Below are 19,960 nucleotides of genomic sequence, written 5' to 3' on the forward strand. Positions count from 1 at the left end.
TTAGTTTTTCCTGCAGTTTCAATTTATATGCACGCTTGAGAATGATCCATTCACTAAAGCATACATACTTCACTATGACATTATCTTCATTCTGATTACCAATTACTAGACGTATGCTCCGAATGTTAATTTAAGGTTTTCTCACCTTTTTAGTGTTAATAGATTCTGATAACGAACCAAACGTGGTAATAATCCTGATCCTTCTAAGAATTAGAAATAACTCCACCCACTCAACTATGAATACTTAATATTTACCATAACTATCCATTAAAAAAAATAACACCATAAGTATAAAACCAGCGTACATTGGGATCAGAGATTTATTCTATATCATAAACTTATCATTAAGATAAATAATATCTGACGTGTTACCATATAATGTTACATTTTATTACACAATATAAATTTGATTAGATAACAAATTAAGTAAATAAACATTAATACTTTTGAATGAAATAAATAAGCACATTAATATTTTTGAATGTTTTCATTATTTTATGTTTTAATTTGTGTAAATGGCTTTCGGGCCGTTTATTTAAAATAAAATGAAATATTAATACATAATATGTATTAATGAAATAAAATGTAATATGGAGAGAAAAGAAGCACTCTATATTAAAGCTGTATACTTATGTGAGTACTGTGGTCGCCTCAACTTAGGCTGCGTTACCTATACCGTCTGTATCTGACAGACGACGTTTTAATGACGTCATCCGCCGCCACACTGCGGCCGCTAGAATACAGCATTGCTCTCCTAGGAAACCATAGCCTGAAGGGCAAACTATTATATCCTTCCGTCAAGATGAAAACATGGCTTATGGCGTTTTTAGCTGCAGTTTAGTTACAATTGTAACTAGTAAACTGCTGTTTGCATTAATTTTCAACATATTTCTGGATCAAAAGTGAATGGAAGCAATCGCTTTATTTTGTTTTCATTAATTTTCATTGATATTAGATTTAATTACGAGCATTGTTTTGCAGCAATGCGTACATTAAAAATAAACATTATTCAATGTAAATGTAATAAAATTTGGTTTTACAATATTTTCATTTGAATATTTCTTGAACGTACGTATGAGTGGTCTCACAACCCTGCAATTGACATAGTTTAATATCTTGTACGTTTTTATTTCAATTTAAAATAAAATAAATCCATGCATATAAAAGGCAATACTTGTGTATGTGTCCTCGATAGACTAAATAGCTACCGAACCGATTTACTTGCGGTTGTTTTCAAAATGATGAGCTTTACGCTGGGCATTTTTATAGCTCTTAAAATCTTCATTTAACCCGAAGAAATTTTTATTTTTCTTATTTTATTTTTTATTTATTAATAACAAATAAAAATACAATATTACAACAAAATACAATTTTTTACATTTATCAAATACATATATTTACATTAACGTTTCCCATTACGTAAAAGAAATAAATAATTCTTATGTACATAATGGGGAGTGACGTCTTACAATAGTTTATTTTAATTTAATTAATAATATTTTTAGGATAATATAAATAAATTACAAAAAAGATATAAACGATGTTTTCAATCAGTGTTACATAAAGAAGAATTATAAATGTAATTTTTCACTTCTTCCTTAAATATATATTATTCCTGACTGTACTTTTTATTATCTTTAGAAGCGTAAATGTTTTATTCATTGACCTACCAGGGTTGCATTCAGCGAGAATGTATATACTTGAAAATTGGAAGGATGTTATTTTTTTACACATATAACGAGTTTGTATTTTAATATTTACAAACAACATTCGTTTTTAATGGATCCCAATAAGACTATTTCCTTTAATTCCTTATATTTTCTTACCATTTATTCCATTTTACTGGATTTTTTACAATACTAAAATAATATTGACTGACGTCATTGACATATTAATACACATGGACATGCTCTGAGCCATAAAAATGATGCCACTTAACTCATACCCAAACGCTCAGTCATGCCCAACGTGTATTTAGTCGTTCTTCGACCGCCAGCCAGCCAGGCGTGACGTTTTGAATCGAACAACAAAATGCCCACTTGTGTCATCAAAGTGTGTAAAAATCTTTCGAATAAACATTGTAAAAAAGTACTGTGTAACATTTTAATATTAAACATTTGTTCACGAGTTAATATTATTTTTGCATTCCTCAAAATCCATATAAATAAAATAAATGAGTCGAAATTATAAGAAATTAAGGAAAAAACCTGATTGAGATCTACTAAAAACGAATGTTGATTGTTGACGTTAAAATACAAACTTTTTTATGTACCTAAAATGAGTATCCTTCAACTTTTGGCAGCATATACATGATAGTTGAATGCAGCCCTGGTATAAATAAACAAACTTAGTAACTATGGGTACGTTTCTGTCACTACGTTTTTGAATATTTTACTCTATATAGCGTTTCTATGTATTATGTCAATGACAGGCATTCAATTCATTTTTGAAAATCGTATACCTACATTAAGTGCACCCCTGTTGGCAAAAAGAGCAGAGTTTAACATTTACAAAAATAATTCTAAATTTAAGTCCCTATATTATTTTAAGTTATGGAATGCAATCATAAACAAATACCTAGGTACCTACTAACAAACAAAAAGTTACATAATCTGTTTTACGTCAGGAGCTTGCATAGCACTGACCCTCACCACTAATAATAAGAATAATAATCTATTTTACGTTTAGCCAAACGGTTTTTACACGCTTTCAAGACACAACCAGGAATTTCGGTTTCGAATTAAATGTCAAGCTCACGTTAAAACTCGGCTGGCGGTTAAAGAACGACTTAATATGCGTTGGGCATTACTGATGGTTTGGGCATTAGTTAAGTGTCATAATTTCAGAGGGCTCAAGGTGCATTATGTGTATTAATAGATTAATGGTTTTATTGATGAAAACCGAACCTGTTTTTATGGTTACGTAAAAGCATTATGAAGTAAAGTTTTGTAAGTATGCTTAATATGGTTTTATCTTAAGAGGAAACTCAGTCTGACTTTTTTTCATACAAACGTATTCTTATATTTCTCCCTGGATTTTGGCACTAGCGCAGTGATTTTTTACACACTTTAGATATTTACCATTGGCGTGTCCCCAGTGTTTTTTTATTTTTTTATGAATTGTTTACTATAGGAACTAGAACCACTCGAAAAGCCATAAAAGCGCTCTGTTTTATCTGCTTTGTTCATGCGCACGATAAACAAATATGATAACCATTTTTTAAAACGCAAAAAGAACATTTCATTATTATAATGTGTCTGAAAAAAATAACAAAATCGGTTCAGTTTTGAGGTGCAGAAAACAGGACAACGAAACGTCGATTAAGTCTAATTTAGTAAGGAATAAAAAGTCCGACACGCAGTTGTCTTTTTCACACAGTATCGGGGAGGCATCTGCAAGACGGTGGCAGAAAAGCAATGTTTAAATATCCATTTACCAAAACATAAAAATAATAATGCAGGTATGTACATATCTAATTTGAACTAAATACAATAATTAATATCAAACATTCGATTGTGTTAATTTAATCCATATACGAGTATATACTCAAATATAGCAATAGCAAAGCATTGCCGGGTTCAGCTAGTTTATTATAAAACTTTAATAAACCGTGAATATTTCATTACAAACGCCTTTATATTTGTGTGCTCTGTTATAATTTTCCTTTGTAATATTGTCGTAAAACGTAGATACGAAAAACATATTGTAAATCTATTTCGAGTCATAATACACCACACAAGAACTGGAGCATTATTTTCTTGTGTAATTAACATTGATTGTAAACGACTTTTTGTACCGTGAACTCAATGCGTTTTATTATCTGCAAACATTGAAGTAAGAATATTTTGTTCAGTTAAAGTTGCATTAGGATAAGACATTATACAAAGAAACAACATAAAGTTGGTTACGGCTTACCATGTTGTTTTTGCTTCAACAATGCAAGAAAATATATTTACAAATACAAATGAAGTTCGTTTATTGTGTTATATAATTCTGCATAAAAATCATTAAAATGAGGACATGCCGTTTGTGGATATTTTAAATGCTGTATGGGAGCCAAAATTTCTGTGTCCAGGCGGATGAAGAATACGGCTATGTCTATGAAATAGAACAGGAACCCTGAACGAGTGTTTTAGACTCGATGGCTGCTCACATGTAAAAATATTGAAAAAGGAAATCGGGTGGAGATAAGTCCGCCTCGTAGTGTAATGGTTGACGCGATGCTAGATTCCATCGTTGGTTCGATTTCTGACAGGGACATACACATTATTCATTCAAGGTGGTTTTATGTTGCAATATTTTATTGTTCCTGGACTAGAATCTGAAGCATAAGACTGATCATCTTACCTTGCGTGTAACAAGATCGATTTATGTACGCTGCAATTGGAATTTTGATGCTGTGCGCTATGCACCACTAGGAAAATTATGATAAGAGAGAAAGTTTAAATTATTCAGTGGTGAGAAAAGTTTTTAGAAAAACGTATTTTTCGTTTTTATTAGTATATAAATGTTGTTCAACAATCATGGGTGAAAAAATTGGTGGGATAATTAATCGTTTAGTGCTAAAAACAAAGTAAATGAAAAAAATGTGAACATGGCATTTATGAGTTAATTACAATAACGGTTTAAAAATGTGTAATATGTGTAGGTTAGTAGAAGTAGATTTTATTAATTAACATTATTGTCTAGCCACGCGATTATGAAATAGCTCAATTACTTAGCTTGCCGAATTTCATGTTTCATTAATTTTCATTAACAAATTAGAAAATACTTTTTTTTCGTTTTTTTAGTTCAGCCTTGTGCCTATTGGAACATGAAAACCCTGAAAATAGTGCTTGGTTATATGTTTCACTAATAAACGTATTTTAACTAAAAGAACTCTTCAAATCACAGATTTCCTATTTTTGTAAAACAATAGAAATCAATTATATATTTTTCTACTTCTTCTTCTATGTTAAGATCGGTTGCTCTGATATGTGATTACTAAAATACTTAGTCCAGCAGTCTTTCCATTTCTTTGGTGGTCTTCCAGGCAGATGGCAATCAGCTGGGATTTCATGGGCCACGGTATAGGGGATTCTGGAGCTGTCCATTCCACCGACTAGACCAGAATCTTCTCCTTGTTCTGCTCCACCGTACCACATATGTCTCGGGTATCGTAAGTCCATCTAATTGATTTTCTGTCCACTCTCTCTTCTGTTCCCTCACTTAGGAGAATAGGTCACTGTAGCTCGAGATTTTAACACTTAAATATTTTAAAGACATGACCTGTTCCACTGTTTTATCATTTATCATCAGTTTGCATCTCTTAGGGTGCTTAAATATCGTTAAGCTTTTTGTTTTGCTGGCTGAGATGGTGGATGAAATTCATGTAACATGCGTTCTAAATCATCTTCTAATTCTGCCACTATTGTTACATTATTATTTTTTTTTTCTTTAAAAAAAAGAAATATTTGCGTTCTTATGATTTACCCAAATATTTAATTTTGAGGGCCATTTTCAACGAGTTGTAAATAACTCACTATTAGAAAATGGGAATCAAGTTGGGGTAAAGTGGGATTCGAACCACAGACCTTTGGTCCATGAGTCCGAGACACTAGCCACAGGACCACAACCCGATTCAAAATTATCTGAGTAGTGTGGCGGGTCGACAACGACGGCACGAGCCGAACATTGCCGAACGCCGACGTAGAGCGTACGAACGGGCCAAACCGGCTAAGGAGAAAACTACCGGATTCCGACCTCACCGCACGCGTCTTCGAGGCACAAAATTACCGCCAATTTAGATTTACCAACTTCATTTTATTTTGCCTAATATAGTTATTAGAATCCTTCTTTCAATGTGTTAGCTTCAGTAGTTTAGTTTCGTGAATAAATCTTTGTGTAAAACGTAAGTACCCTGTTTTACTTGCTCTCATTCTGTGCACCCACATAACTTTGTACATCACAAAATTAGGCCACCAACTAGGTGCCTACATAAAGGTGGTAACTATCCCACTAAAGTGGTATACCCCGACGTTTGAACACGAAAACACAACATTAAACAATCAATCACGGTGACCCCATTCAAATTCCATAAAAATTGCGCAAAATTTCAGACAGAAATATCTTCGCTTGACAAAATTGTACAACAATTACTTTTTTTCGGTCGGTACATGAAAAATTTAAAATTTCATTTTTAATTTGATTGCACTTTTAATTTATTTGTAATTAATCAAGGTTAATCTATTTCAAGGTTAACTTATTGTAAGGTTAATTAATTTAGTATAATAGAATTATATTATAATAATTATAATATATAATAGAATTAGATTTTTCAAAGACCGAGCGAATCGAGTGAATTTTTCTGTCGGTAACAATCTTCAATGTAAATGTAACTAATGTAAATGTAATTAATGTAACTAGTGAATTGATTAAACTGTGATTAATTTCTTAACAATATTACTCGGCCGGGATTAATTCAAACAGGTGATTCATAATTTAACTAAAATTATTATAAACAAACATAATATAATACGTTCGAGCGACTCGCTCACCAAAAATCGCACGCCGAGTAATACATTCCTACAACACATATAAATTTTATTTTTTTTATTTTTCTTGAGTCGAACACACAAACAATTCACACGAACATTTACATAGGGTGCCAGATTGAGTAGAGGTACTTACAGGGTACCGGAAAATAATTGTTATTTATAGTTCTTAAATTTTGTTTTTTTTTTTTTTTTTTCAAAAATCCGGTACATAATTATTTTTGACAAATATTATATGGCGAGACAAGCGTGACGTAGGCATCCGAAAGTTTTCTCCTTGTGAACGCACTGCGGGAGTAAGTTTTTTTTTACCAGCGAAATCTATCGGAAATATTTTTCAGCTGGTGCAGTCGTTCACAATACTTGCAATTTGTAAAATTTTATTTTTGTAAACAACTTGAAACTATCAAACAAACAGATATTCGGGCGGCTAAGACGACGAATGTTTAACTTAGTACGTGGACATTAGTATCCATACTTTTTTTCTATATACATTATATTGTGTGACTGTACTATATATGTTTATATTTTTAACCTAGGCTATGCATGTTATTATGTGTTACAGATTTGAAGTTTTACCATAAACATTTTTAAACTTGATATATTGTACAACGGACAATCAAAAGGAATATTAATATTGAGGGGACCACTCAGGCTTGGAGAATACAAATACCTAATAGTTGGAAAATGTGTTCCGCCGTATGGTAAAATAATTATTTAAATTTTCTGTTTTTAATTTTCTTTTCTATAACTTGCACAGTACATACATAACAAATAGTGACTCTGACATTTAAAAAATAAATATTTTTGTTTGAAATTTAAATTTAAATTTAAATTTAAATCTAATAATTTAAACTTAACTTTTTAATACAACTACACTCATTATTGAATACTTTTATTTCAATATTTTAACTTATACTGTAATCATTATTACATACATTTTTCTGAATTTTTTTTTAAAAAACGAATATTTTTAAACTGTAAACAATGGCTAACAAGGACAACACTGACTTGACAAATATCAACACAGCAAACAACATGTTCCACACGGATAGGATTAGCGTTAAACTACCACAGCTATGGGTGAACAACATCGAACTTTGGTTTAAACAGATAGAAGCACAATTCGAGTTGGCAAACATAGTTTCAGAAGACGCACGTTATAGTCACTTAGTGTCAAAACTTGAACAAACGCACATAGAACAAGTTTCAGATATTTTACTCATGGAACCGAACCGAGCAAAATATACGAGGCTGAAGGAAGCTATAATCCAACGCATGGGCTGTCCACAGGACAGAAGGAGAGAAAAACTGTTTTCTTCCTTACAGCTTGGGGATCGAAACCCATCCAGCCTACTTAGAGAGATGCGGACGCTAGCAATAGGTTTACAAATAGACGAAACGACGTTGCAATACTTGTGGATACAACAACTGCCCAAGACGATCCAAGCGCATTTAGCCATAAGCGAAGATGACTGGGATAGGCAAGCGACGATAGCAGATCGCCTAATACAGGTGTACACACAGGATAATGTAGCGGTAGTAGGTACCAACAATAAAAATAACATTTGTAGTTTAGAACAGTCCGTACAAGCTCTAACCCATAAGGTAGAGAGTTTATTTCACACAATCAACAAACAGCATAGTCACAACAACAATAACAATAGATTCAAACACACAACAAGTAACAGCAGTAACAATTTCAATAACAACAAATACAACAACAATTTCAACAAAACAAGCTATAGGGCCAACGGAAATAACAAGAAAACTATTCTTTGTTACTTCCACACAAAATTTGGCGATCAAGCTAAGAAATGCGTCACACCATGTGAATTTAAACCGCATCTAGCTTCAAAAAACTAGATGGTCGAATCATAGCGGAGGCGGCTGATTCAACCAACACAACACGTCTCTTTGTTAAAGATCGTGATACCGGTGTGTCATACCTCGTTGACTCCGGATCGGAAATATCATTAATTCCTAGATCTTTACACAAACGCCATGGAGAAAAGTCTAAGCTAATTCTCTATGCAGCGAACGGGACTACGATCCAGAATTTCGGAGTTACCACGGTAACACTGAATCTGGGATGTAAACAAATGTTTACATGGAAGTTTATAATAGCGGATACGACACGCCCTATTATAGGAGCAGATTTTCTCCACAACTTCCACCTGTTAGTAGATGTTAGGAACAAACGGTTAGTAGACAATACAAACGGCAAGATAATCAGAGCATTTGACATCTCCACAAACAACAACATAACATGTTCCATATCATTAACAGACAAAACCAACATTTACCACTCACTCATATTGAAGTATCCACAACTAGTAGATATCAATAAACCATACGCAGGGCTGGATAAACACAACACAATCCACCATATAGATACCCGTGGCAAACCCGTTATGTGTAAGACTCGTCGGCTGTCCCCAGAACTACTGAGGCAGGCGAAGCAAGAGTTCGATCACATGGTGGCTCAAGGTATTTGTAGACCCTCCAAGAGTGAGTGGGCCTCTCCATTGCATATGGTGAAGAAGAGCGATGGTACTTATCGCCCTTGTGGCGATTACCGTAGCTTAAACGCACAGACGGTACCTGATCGTTATTCCTTGCCACATATCCACGATATATGCAATGACTTATTTAACTGTAAAATTTTTTCCAAAATTGACTTACAACGAGCATATCACCAAATTCCAATTAATGAAACTGACATTAAAAAGACAGCTATAACCACACCATTCGGGTTATTTGAATTTGTAAGAATGCCATTCGGACTATCATGCGCTGCACAAACATTCCAACGTCACATCAACGAAGTCACAAGAGGTCTAGAAGGAGTACACGCATATATCGACGATATATTGATCGCTTCACCAGACGAAGAAACACATGTGGAACACTTAAAAGCTTTGTTCCAGCGACTTCAAGATCATGGAATGGTGGTAAACCCATCTAAATGCGAGTTTGCCAAGAAAACACTGTTATTTCTTGGTTATGAAATTTCGGCTGAAGGCATCGGACCCTCGCCAACAAAAGTGGAAGCCATCACGAACCTCAACAAGCCAGAAACCATTAAGCAGTTGAGAAGATTCTTGGCCATGGGAAACTTCTACCGAAGATTCATACCACGAGCAGCACACAAATTGATACGACTACACGATTACCTCAAGGGAGCAAAAAAGAATGACAACAGAAAAGTAGAGTGGAACGAAGTCACTACACACGATTTCGAAGAGGTCAAGAACTCGCTGATCAACGCCACTAAGCTTAGCTACCCAGAGGAAAGCAGCAAGATGTCAGTGTGGACAGACGCCTCAGATTACGCAATCGGAGGCGTGCTACAACAAACCACAGACGGCATCAACTACAAACCGATAAGTTTCTTCTCAAAAAAGTTGAACAAGGCTCAGTGTTCATATAGTACGTACGACAGGGAACTACTAGCCATTTTTGAGACTGTAAGGTACTTTCAACATTATCTGGAGGGCAGAGAATTCTGTATATACACGGACCATAAACCACTACAATTCGTGTTTAGAAGGAAAAGTCACGACAAAGAAAGCCCCAGACAACTCAGATATCTAGACTACATCTCACAGTTCAGCACGGACATCAAATACATAAAAGGAGAAGACAACGTCGTCGCCGATACCTTATCAAGAATCGACATGATCGAACAAGAGGCAAACATATCGTTCGAAAAGATCCATAAAGAACAAAGGCAGGACAACGAACTACTCGCACTCTTGGACGACAAGAACACTGCTCTGAACCTGATCAAAACCAACATGCAGGGACAAGAAATCGTCTTCGATCTCAACAAAGGCAACATGCGACCGTACATCCCAAAAACGCTACAGAGATCTTTCTTCAACCAAGTGCATAACCTCAACCATGCAGGAGCCGACGCCACGACCAAGACCATCAGTCAAAGAGGCGTCTGGAAAAATATGAAAGCAGACTGCGCAGCTTGGACGAAGGCCTGCATACCCTGTCAGAAGAGCAAAGTCAACAAACACACGAGGACACCGATCATCAAGATCGACATGCCGAGACAGAAATTCTGCGTGGTCCATGTCGACCTCATCGGACCTTTTCCACCATCAGAGGGACTGAGGTACTGCCTCACATGTATCGACCGATACACTCGATGGGCGGAAGTAATCCCTATCGCAGATATCCAGACCCACACAATCATCAGAGCCATCTGGGACAACTGGATTGCGAGATACGGCGTACCGGAGAAAATTATAACTGATCAGGGTAGGCAATTCATGTCTACGGACTTTAACTTGTTTTGTTCCAGATCAGGCATAGCACACTCCAACACGACGCCTTACCATCCACAAAGTAATGGCATGATCGAGCGATTTCATAGAACGCTGAAGACGGCCATTAAAGCTCACCACCCTGTTCCGTGGACAAAATCGATCAGCACCATACTACTCGGACTGAGGGCCACACTGCGCACGAATGCAGAGCACTCAGTAGCAGAGATGCTGTATGGGTGCAAACTAAAGTTACCAGCAGACATCCTGGAGCAGACGAACGACTACATTGACCCGGACTCCTACACTAGGCAACTGGTAAATTTCATGCAAAACGTCAAACCAAGGCCAGTCGAGCACCACAATAAAGGTAACGTTTTCATCCACCCGGAACTAAAGAGAGCCACACACTTGTTTCTGAGGGACGACAGAGTGTACAAACCCCTGATGCCGAACTACAAGGGGCCCTACAAGGTCATCACCAGGGCGGAAAAGACGGTAACACTGGACGTGGATGGCGAACAGAAAAAGGTTTCGCTGGACAGGTGCAAGCCGGCGTTCCAGACAGCGGAAGAACGAGCCAGTCCAGCAGAAACGGAAACACCAACAGAACAACCGGCATACACAACGCGTAGCGGCAGGAGGGTGATACAGCGTCAGTTTTGAAAAACAGATTTCAAAACTTGGAAGGGGGCTGTGTGGCGGGTCGACAACGACGGCACGAGCCGAACATTGCCGAACGCCGACGTAGAGCGTACGAACGGGCCAAACCGGCTAAGGAGAAAACTACCGGATTCCGACCTCACCGCACGCGTCTTCGAGGCACAAAATTACCGCCAATTTAGATTTACCAACTTCATTTTATTTTGCCTAATATAGTTATTAGAATCCTTCTTTCAATGTGTTAGCTTCAGTAGTTTAGTTTCGTGAATAAATCTTTGTGTAAAACGTAAGTACCCTGTTTTACTTGCTCTCATTCTGTGCACCCACATAACTTTGTACATCACAAAATTAGGCCACCAACTAGGTGCCTACATAAAGGTGGTAACTATCCCACTAAAGTAGCATGTTGTGTTAATGACTTTATCTCCCAATTTGTAACCTAGTCCTAGATTTCTCACTTCTTTCATGATTTTGTCCATAGTTCAATTGAACAGATAAGGGCTCAGACTGTCACCTTATCATATGCTACCGGCTGTTGGGATTTCTTTGGACATTTCACCATAGGCTTTTATTTTGGTTTTGCTGCCAGTGTTACTATCTTGCTAGCTGGTTTTAGCGATCTGCTGGCGATATGTGTTATAAATTGTATCGTTGGTTTTTATTATACGGTAAAACGTTCGATTATTGTTAATAAACCAGCTAACGTCAAATAATGGTAAAAAAGATCGTTCGTACCTACGTCACAGCAATAGGTAGTAAAAACTAGCTTTATCTACAGAAAAATAAAATCAGAATATAATTGATATGTCAATGTTTATTTTTGAATACGAATGCAGAAACTTCCGATGACAATACAATCAAGTTGAGCCGTTGACTGAGCCACTTACTGCAGATGCCTCACGAGAATCTTAATGTTACAAGGCATTAGGGCCTCTAGTCCTGGACGACAACTGATAACCATTTGTCGGCAGTTCATTTTAGAACTACAAAATGTAGACCTGAGACGCACAGAAATTGGCAGTCGAAAGAAAAATCAGGGCCATGATTACAATCTGAAGTTAAGGACGTCATATATTAACCATGACGGTAAGATTCACTACCAATCCTCTATCTTCATGTTTGAGGTAGGTACATCTATATTCACCGAGGGGACGCGTACGCCACGGTACACAAATCTACACACTAAAGTGACATACCTTCACTATGACGTCATAGTTGAAGATGAATTCTCCCGAGCGATGACAAAGATACACTACCGACCCTTTATCTTCAAGTTTTGAGGTAGGTACATCGGCATGTACCGAGGGCTCAAGTACCCCACCCAACGGTATACTTATTTCCGCATTAAAAGTGAGAAAAATTTTGATCCACAGCGCAATTTTTGTTTCAATTACGATTTTTTTTTTTTTTTTAATCTAAGAAAGGGAAAGAGATATAGTTTAGCATTGAACGCGGAGTAAAGTTTCGGCAACACTTATCCGTTGAATATGATCATATGACGTCTGAAATGACGTAATTTAAACACGTATCGACAGGTCGGTAGAACATACTGAGGTAGATAGAGATAGTAGGAAAGTTAAGTATACCGTTTCGGTATGTACCGATGAAGATGGCGTTTATAATCGTGGCCTTGGAAGCTATTTGTCGAAGCCACATCGATGGTTATTGGCCAAAATATTTTTACCAACAATTTTAGAAAAATATATGGTTTTTGGTTGCCACTAATTATAACAAATGGAATAACGTCCATAAAATTGTCATTTTATAACGTTTTGATCATTATTATAATAAAAAAAAATATTATGTAAATACATAAACGTACTTTAATGTTTATTTGATGTATGGTAAAATCCACAATTTATTGGTTCAGTTAAATTCGCTGTTAAGCCTTCAATAAGTCAATTATTTATCTTTTGTCTTATACTTATAATTATATATTTTTTAAGTTTAGGGAACAAAATAATAAGAATACATTAATGATTTCTTTAAATGTTTTCAATATAAATGCAGTAATTTATGATGCAATGCGAATGAATCCTTTAATGATTAAATGGATGATATCTTGAAATACTCATTAGTCATTAAATTTAACTCAAAAGTATTCGCAATCAGTATTTGAGTAGTCGTAAACTGATCGATTCTACTATCCGTTTTTTTTACATTCAATATTATATAATATAATATAATATTTATATCTTTGCAGTTGCATATTTTTAATATCTACATTAAATTTATATACTGATATAATATGTTCATCGGTACAAGTATATTTTGTATATAGAAGAAGATAGTACTGAATACTTGGTGGGAACTTTATTTTACGAGGGCGTTTTATGGTCAGAATAACTTTTGTAAACACTCTTAATGACGAAAGATGCAATTTGTAATTAAAATAATTTTAGTTCAGACCATAGTATACGCTTTTAATACGGAACAAATGAGGAAAAATAAAACATACATCCACGTTTATATGAATCCTAGCGATACAAATACATATGTAATAAAATATATTTTTTAAACGTTTTATTCCAGAAGTCAGGGGTTGCAACACTGTGCTTTCCATAGCCATTTTTTAAAATACCGAATCAAATGGTATCAGCGTTTTTTAATAGAAGTTCTTTAGGAATATCTTAGCAAGGCCAACCACTTAAATTTTACAGGTGGGTTTTAAGTTAACTATGGTTGAACTACAAGAATTAGGAGGTTCCTTGTTTTTCCAATTCGCGCCTGAAACCTCTGAATAGAAGATAACTGAAAGAAGGAACCTTACCCCCCTGAAATATTTCCGTTGCACTACGGTATGTATCTAGAAAAATTGAAAATCGGTCGTTACGCGTTATCACTTTCATTTTTGATATCTGCGATATTTTGTACACTGGTTTTTTGAATAAATGAAGAAAGATCTGTTGATTGTTGTAAATGAAAAGAGCGGGTACCTTTCTTTAAGTACTTTTTTTTTAAAGAGCTTCAACTTTATTGAAGTGATTTTTATGAAAACAAAGAACCAAAAACTTTATTTTAACGAAGTTAAAAAGCTAAACCTGAAACTGTTTATAAATCAAAAGAGCCAAAACCCTTATCAAAGTGATTTTTACAAATGAAAAGAGCTGAACGTTTTTGTTGAAGTAATGTAGACAAAGTAAGCAACTGAAATATGAAAATATTAATTGTATCTTTTTAACTTCTGATAAACAAATAAATCTTGTAGGAATTGCGTTAAAATGCATTGATGTCTATAAAAAGTCTATCTACTCGCACCTGTACTTTCCCACTAAGAAAACATTATACTAAAAATAGTTAATAGTGAGAAAGAGGTCATAGCAATAATGCTAAATGGTTATGCGTAGCTCTCAGGCGTATTATATAGTTGTACGTAATATAAGCTTCTACCCGCTGGATTATAGCTGGTAATAAGCATTTTAACATTTCAAGCGGAACTTTATGGCTGATTTGCTAAAGGTATATTTCGCTAATCAAAGTTTGAGTTCTGTGGAAGTACCCACCGACTAGAAGAGAAAATACTGATAACTGAAGCTATTGTTATGTACTAAGAACCACAGTCTCTCGTTTCAATTAAAAAACGCATTGTCTGAGATGAAAAAGCGTCATATATTTCCAATAACAATACCTGCCTTCTCTATTTGTTCTAGAGTTGATTTTTATTCAATTACAGTAAATCTCTGCCAAATTTTTTCACTAATTTGAATGTTCTTCCACAATTACAATGAACTTCCACCAAAAATTCACTTATGAATTTGAATGTTTGTTTACCCATTTTTTTTACACTTCACTATTTCGAATGTTCTTCTTTATTCTCCTTTATCTGAAATTTTAATGATTTCTGCAAGTAATAATTTTACTGATTGTGTTTTCGAAATACCAAAATGACACATCTTATCAAGGTTCTCCGAGAGAAATCAAACAGATAATAGAAAATGGTCTAGTTACCTTGATAAGTTTATCCCGAATTTCCCACGAAAAGATTCCCGGATTCTGTCTCTTTAAGTCCTCTATCCTGGTTTCGACCTCGGGGGTGGCGACCCGCGGTTTGGACCCTCCAATGACCCCGGGTCGAATGGAACCGGTTTCCTGTTCGACAAAAAAACGCTTCGTTTAAATATAAGTACATAAATGATTAAATTGTGATTTAAAACAAAGACATTTTAATTAATCAACGCCTTTGAAAGAATTTTGAATGCATTTTTTTGAAATAAGAATCATGCACAAATCTACTGAAATCAAAATATCTACGATGAAGACATTAAAAAAAAATCACGAGTTTTTCTAGGCTATCGTGCCGCGTGTCGTTTATACTATTTTTCGACGTTTCTGATCAAATTACATCATCCATCATCATGGTTGATATAATTATGCATGACGAAAACTCATAATTAGCGGTGGCGTAATGATTGAGGCGTTCGTTTCAAGCATGGAGGTTTCCAGGTTCGATTCCCGGTGAGATCGCAAAAGTTACTGTCATTCTGGAATTGATATTTTGGCGACTTACACGAAGGGCGTCAGAGTAAAGTAATTCAAATTAATGATAATAATAATCTGAACTGATGTTATTAAATTTATATAAAATACTATAATGGAAACGGATTTTTGAGGCAAAATTTAATACAAAAAATTAATACAGTTTTTGTTATTTAAAACGGTTTTCGGGTATGCGTAGGGAGTCATTTTACTGTCATTCATCTCAAGCTTATGTTTTCTTTACTATATATATAATTCACCACTGTAATTATTCTTCTGGCTAACAAGCAATGCATAACAATGGTGTAAAAAAAACCAAATTGTTTTCTAGTACCTAGGTACAAAAAGTATTTATCTGCTTTGTGATATTATCTGCATTCCGTTTTATTCAATATGTACACTATATGGTGCATATTGAATAAAATGGAATGTACATATTTCTTCGAGTTGGTACCGCATCTAAGTTGATGAAAAATGTATTTCTGTTCGAAAAATAGAACCAGTATCCTGGACCAGCGACTGACAGTGACAGTTTCGACTCGATGACTGCTCTCAGGTAAAAATCCCGAATAAAGAAATCGAGTAAAGATAAGTCCGCTTCTCCGTGTAGTGTTCGTGGTGTGTTCGCAAACCATATTTGAGGCCCCGGGTGTGATTTCTGTCAGGGCGGATACTAAATATTGAATTTTAAAGGGGTATCATGATGACGTTGACGACCTATAAAATTATTATCTCCAATACTCAATACTAATGATTGGAATTGTACAATGTGTTTATTAATTCCCTCTTAATTAATTTCTACTAATACTGATATCAGTGGATAAAAAGGAAGTTACGGCTCTCAAATATGTCTACGTAAATGTCACACGTGCATTTCGGCTGTATTTTTTCTTCCAAAATTCCATTCCAAGTATTTCGAAGAATCCTTATTATTGTGTCAATTGATTTCTTTGTTTTTCCATAAAACCACCCATCAATCGTCTATTTGCTCCAAACATTGGAAACATTCCTGCTTTTTGCAATCGTTTTCCATTTCTTTTGATTTATTGTCCATTAAATATCCTTTAAACGTGTTTTTGATGGTAAATATGAGCCTATTATTTAATATTATATCACTTCGCTTTATCGGGACACTCGTATTTTGTTGCAAAACTTTTGATTTTATGGCATTTGTCATATTTTACTTATATTTAAGAAGTGCGTTAGTATCAAAAAGTAAGTGCTTCAAAAATATAGTGTAATTGGTTTTTAGCCAGGATTTGTAGACGGTACCACCTGTTTCATGTACCAATGAGTAAAACATCGTATGTTAAAAATGCTTTTTTTCGTAGGACTTTTTCAGTGTACAATACAAAATTTAAAAATATAGATAACACAAACATCACTCTGTCAGATTTAAAATTTACACTAAAAATGCATTATGTAACTTAGTAGACATTATAATAATAAATATGTATATCTCCCTTCCTCTCCTTATCCTCTCTTCAAGCATTCTTGTCCTAATCCCGCCCAATTTACAGTAACTTAATGAAAATAACATTTTTATATGTTTAAATTATATGTATTTATTTGATATGTAATATATTTTCTTTACTAACTTTGTATACTATGTGGAAATCTGTTATTAGTTCTGAGTTTATACACTATATCTGTTTATTTACTATAAATATGTATGTAGAACTGTTGATTTCCCAAATAAAATAAAATAAAATATTTATTATTTTGAAAAAAAATATTCTTGCCTTTTTAAGTCTATAAGATTTGATAGTCCCATAAATTTAATATCATCCTAAACGAGGATAAATAATAAGTAGTAAAAAAGGTATAAAATACGAGTATGCATCAAAGGAACGAAGTTCTCATCATTCCATGTCCGCTCTCTAGTTGGAGAATAGGGTGTCAACAAAGCGCCTTCGGCGTAGGCTGCCGACTCCTGCGCATAATCCGTATCATGGTATAGTAGTTCTGAACGAACTGCCGACTGTTAGAAGTGGACGTCCGAGACTTCGAGAACCTCATGCCCTGTAAAGTAGGCAAGCGCGGTTAAGGCTCTCAGGAGGCATCCGCAATATACGGCCCGGCCAACCGCATCGCCTTCGTTCGTTGTCAACGAGTTTTAGGAAGTGGATAAATACAAGAAATAATTTTCATCAAATTTATACTCGTAGTATGTTCGTATTGTAACTAATACAATAACTTCGGTAATACTTTTTTGTAGCGGTAAAAATAAAAAACAAAGCTTTTATTTTTTTTTGTCAGAACGAGACCTACTCTACTACCCCGTCATAATTTGCAACATAATTTTTTGTTATTTCGAGCGTTGCGTCGGCAAGAAATGGCAAAAAATAAATTATGTAAATTACACCTCAGTTTTTAATGATCGATGCAATAAATAATGTGGCACGTGTTCCAGGATAATAGGCAGGCAATAAAAAATGTATAACATTCACTTCTATTGGCCGATTAATTAAAGTCTTCTCTATAGATATTTAGTGTGCGCAACGGTATTGTACATATATACTCTATAAGAATATGTTATATGCGTACGAATAAAGTGCTGAGTTAAATAAAAACTAAATATATGAAAGGCATTAACAGAAATCATTATAATTTTTTTATATAATATGTATGAATAAACATAATGTGACTTTATTATACTTAACACTATTTTAATGTTGTGATTCGTGAAAAACTTTATTGGAGTGTACAATACGTTCGAATGTTTCATAAGCCTATGTTGATGTGTTAGTGCCCAAGTAAACATACAAATTTTGTTTATGTGTAGGCACACTTGAATATTTTTTTAAATATGCTGTCACACACACACACACAAGCAAAGTTTATTAATGATTTGAATGGACTGTAGGTAAAATAATAAATTAAACTATTTTGCCTATCTGCAAACCGTACATATAATTTTATATTCGCAAAAATGAATATTCATTATACTAGAGAGAAAAATATTAACATTTTCGCAACAAATAACGCACGTGATTTTTTGACGTTACGTGTTATGTTGGAAACCACACATAGAAATAACTGCCGAGAAAATTAAAAGTTGGTTTATCTATTTAAAAATATATGAAAAATTCTAAGTGTTCCGTATCTTAAACGCAATTTACATTATGTCAGATATATAATTTTCTTAAAGAAAAAATACTTGGCATTACGTCAATCCATAAAAGAATATGTAATAATTAGCTGGGGATCTGCTACAAAACATCGCTGAATATTCTCATGGTTGCTCAAAAACGCGTCCTCAAAACTACGCTTGAAGTATCAATAATTACAAATACAAAATACTTATTCCAAATGGCGGCCGGATGAATGTTTCTCGAATTTACGAAAGAGTATTACTTTGTTACTGGCTCAAAAATAGGAATCAAACAACAATAAAAGAAATCATCACCCAAGCAACAACTGACAACTTACAATCGGTTCTGAAAATGAAAACAGCGTATGGCCAAAGATCTTACATCTATATTGGTCCCAAGACTTTTAATACTCTACCAAAATGTATTCGGGATTTAACAAATTGTTCAAATTATAAACGAAATGTGAAAGTATTTATTTATGCCTGTTTTCCCGATAATGCAGGGAAAAAATTAATTAAATAATAAATTATTTATAAAAATTCAATAATTTACCAAATTAAATAAATGGTTTTCGTCAAAGAACATGTCAAATGTATAATGTATGTTTGCATATTTAATTTACTGAATTTCGAAAGAATTTGAAAAAAAACATGTAAAATTAATGTAACATATTTTATTTCTGTATATTTATAAAATTTAAAAACGGTCTTTATCAATAAACACGTAATTTGTATGAAGAAATAGTATGTACTATTTCTTATGTTATATTTAATTATTGTTTTAGTATTTTTACCAAATTAAAACATTTAAAAAACCGGTTTTTTGTCTAAAAACATTTAAAATGTGTCTATGTTGTACTTGATGAATTGGAAAGTTTTGGCTTATTTAAATGTATTTTTTTCCCTTTTTATCG

General features: G+C 34.2%; 1 protein-coding gene across 1 annotated transcript in view; it reads right to left on the reverse strand.

The window, feature by feature from the left end:
- LOC148281209 (paired box protein 3 homolog) overlaps positions 1-19,960 on the reverse strand; it is a 53,271-nt gene that overhangs the window by 21,963 nt on the left and 11,348 nt on the right. The window contains exon 3 of the mRNA XM_088227123.1: positions 15,425-15,565. Coding sequence (XP_088083249.1) covers positions 15,425-15,565 — 141 coding nt within the window. The remainder of the gene's footprint in view (positions 1-15,424; positions 15,566-19,960) is intronic.

Source organism: Micrasema longulum, unplaced genomic scaffold, assembly GCF_059751315.1.
Source record: "Micrasema longulum isolate JH-2025_06_02 unplaced genomic scaffold, ASM5975131v1 h1tg000487l, whole genome shotgun sequence".
Lineage (NCBI taxonomy): Eukaryota > Metazoa > Arthropoda > Insecta > Trichoptera > Brachycentridae > Micrasema > Micrasema longulum.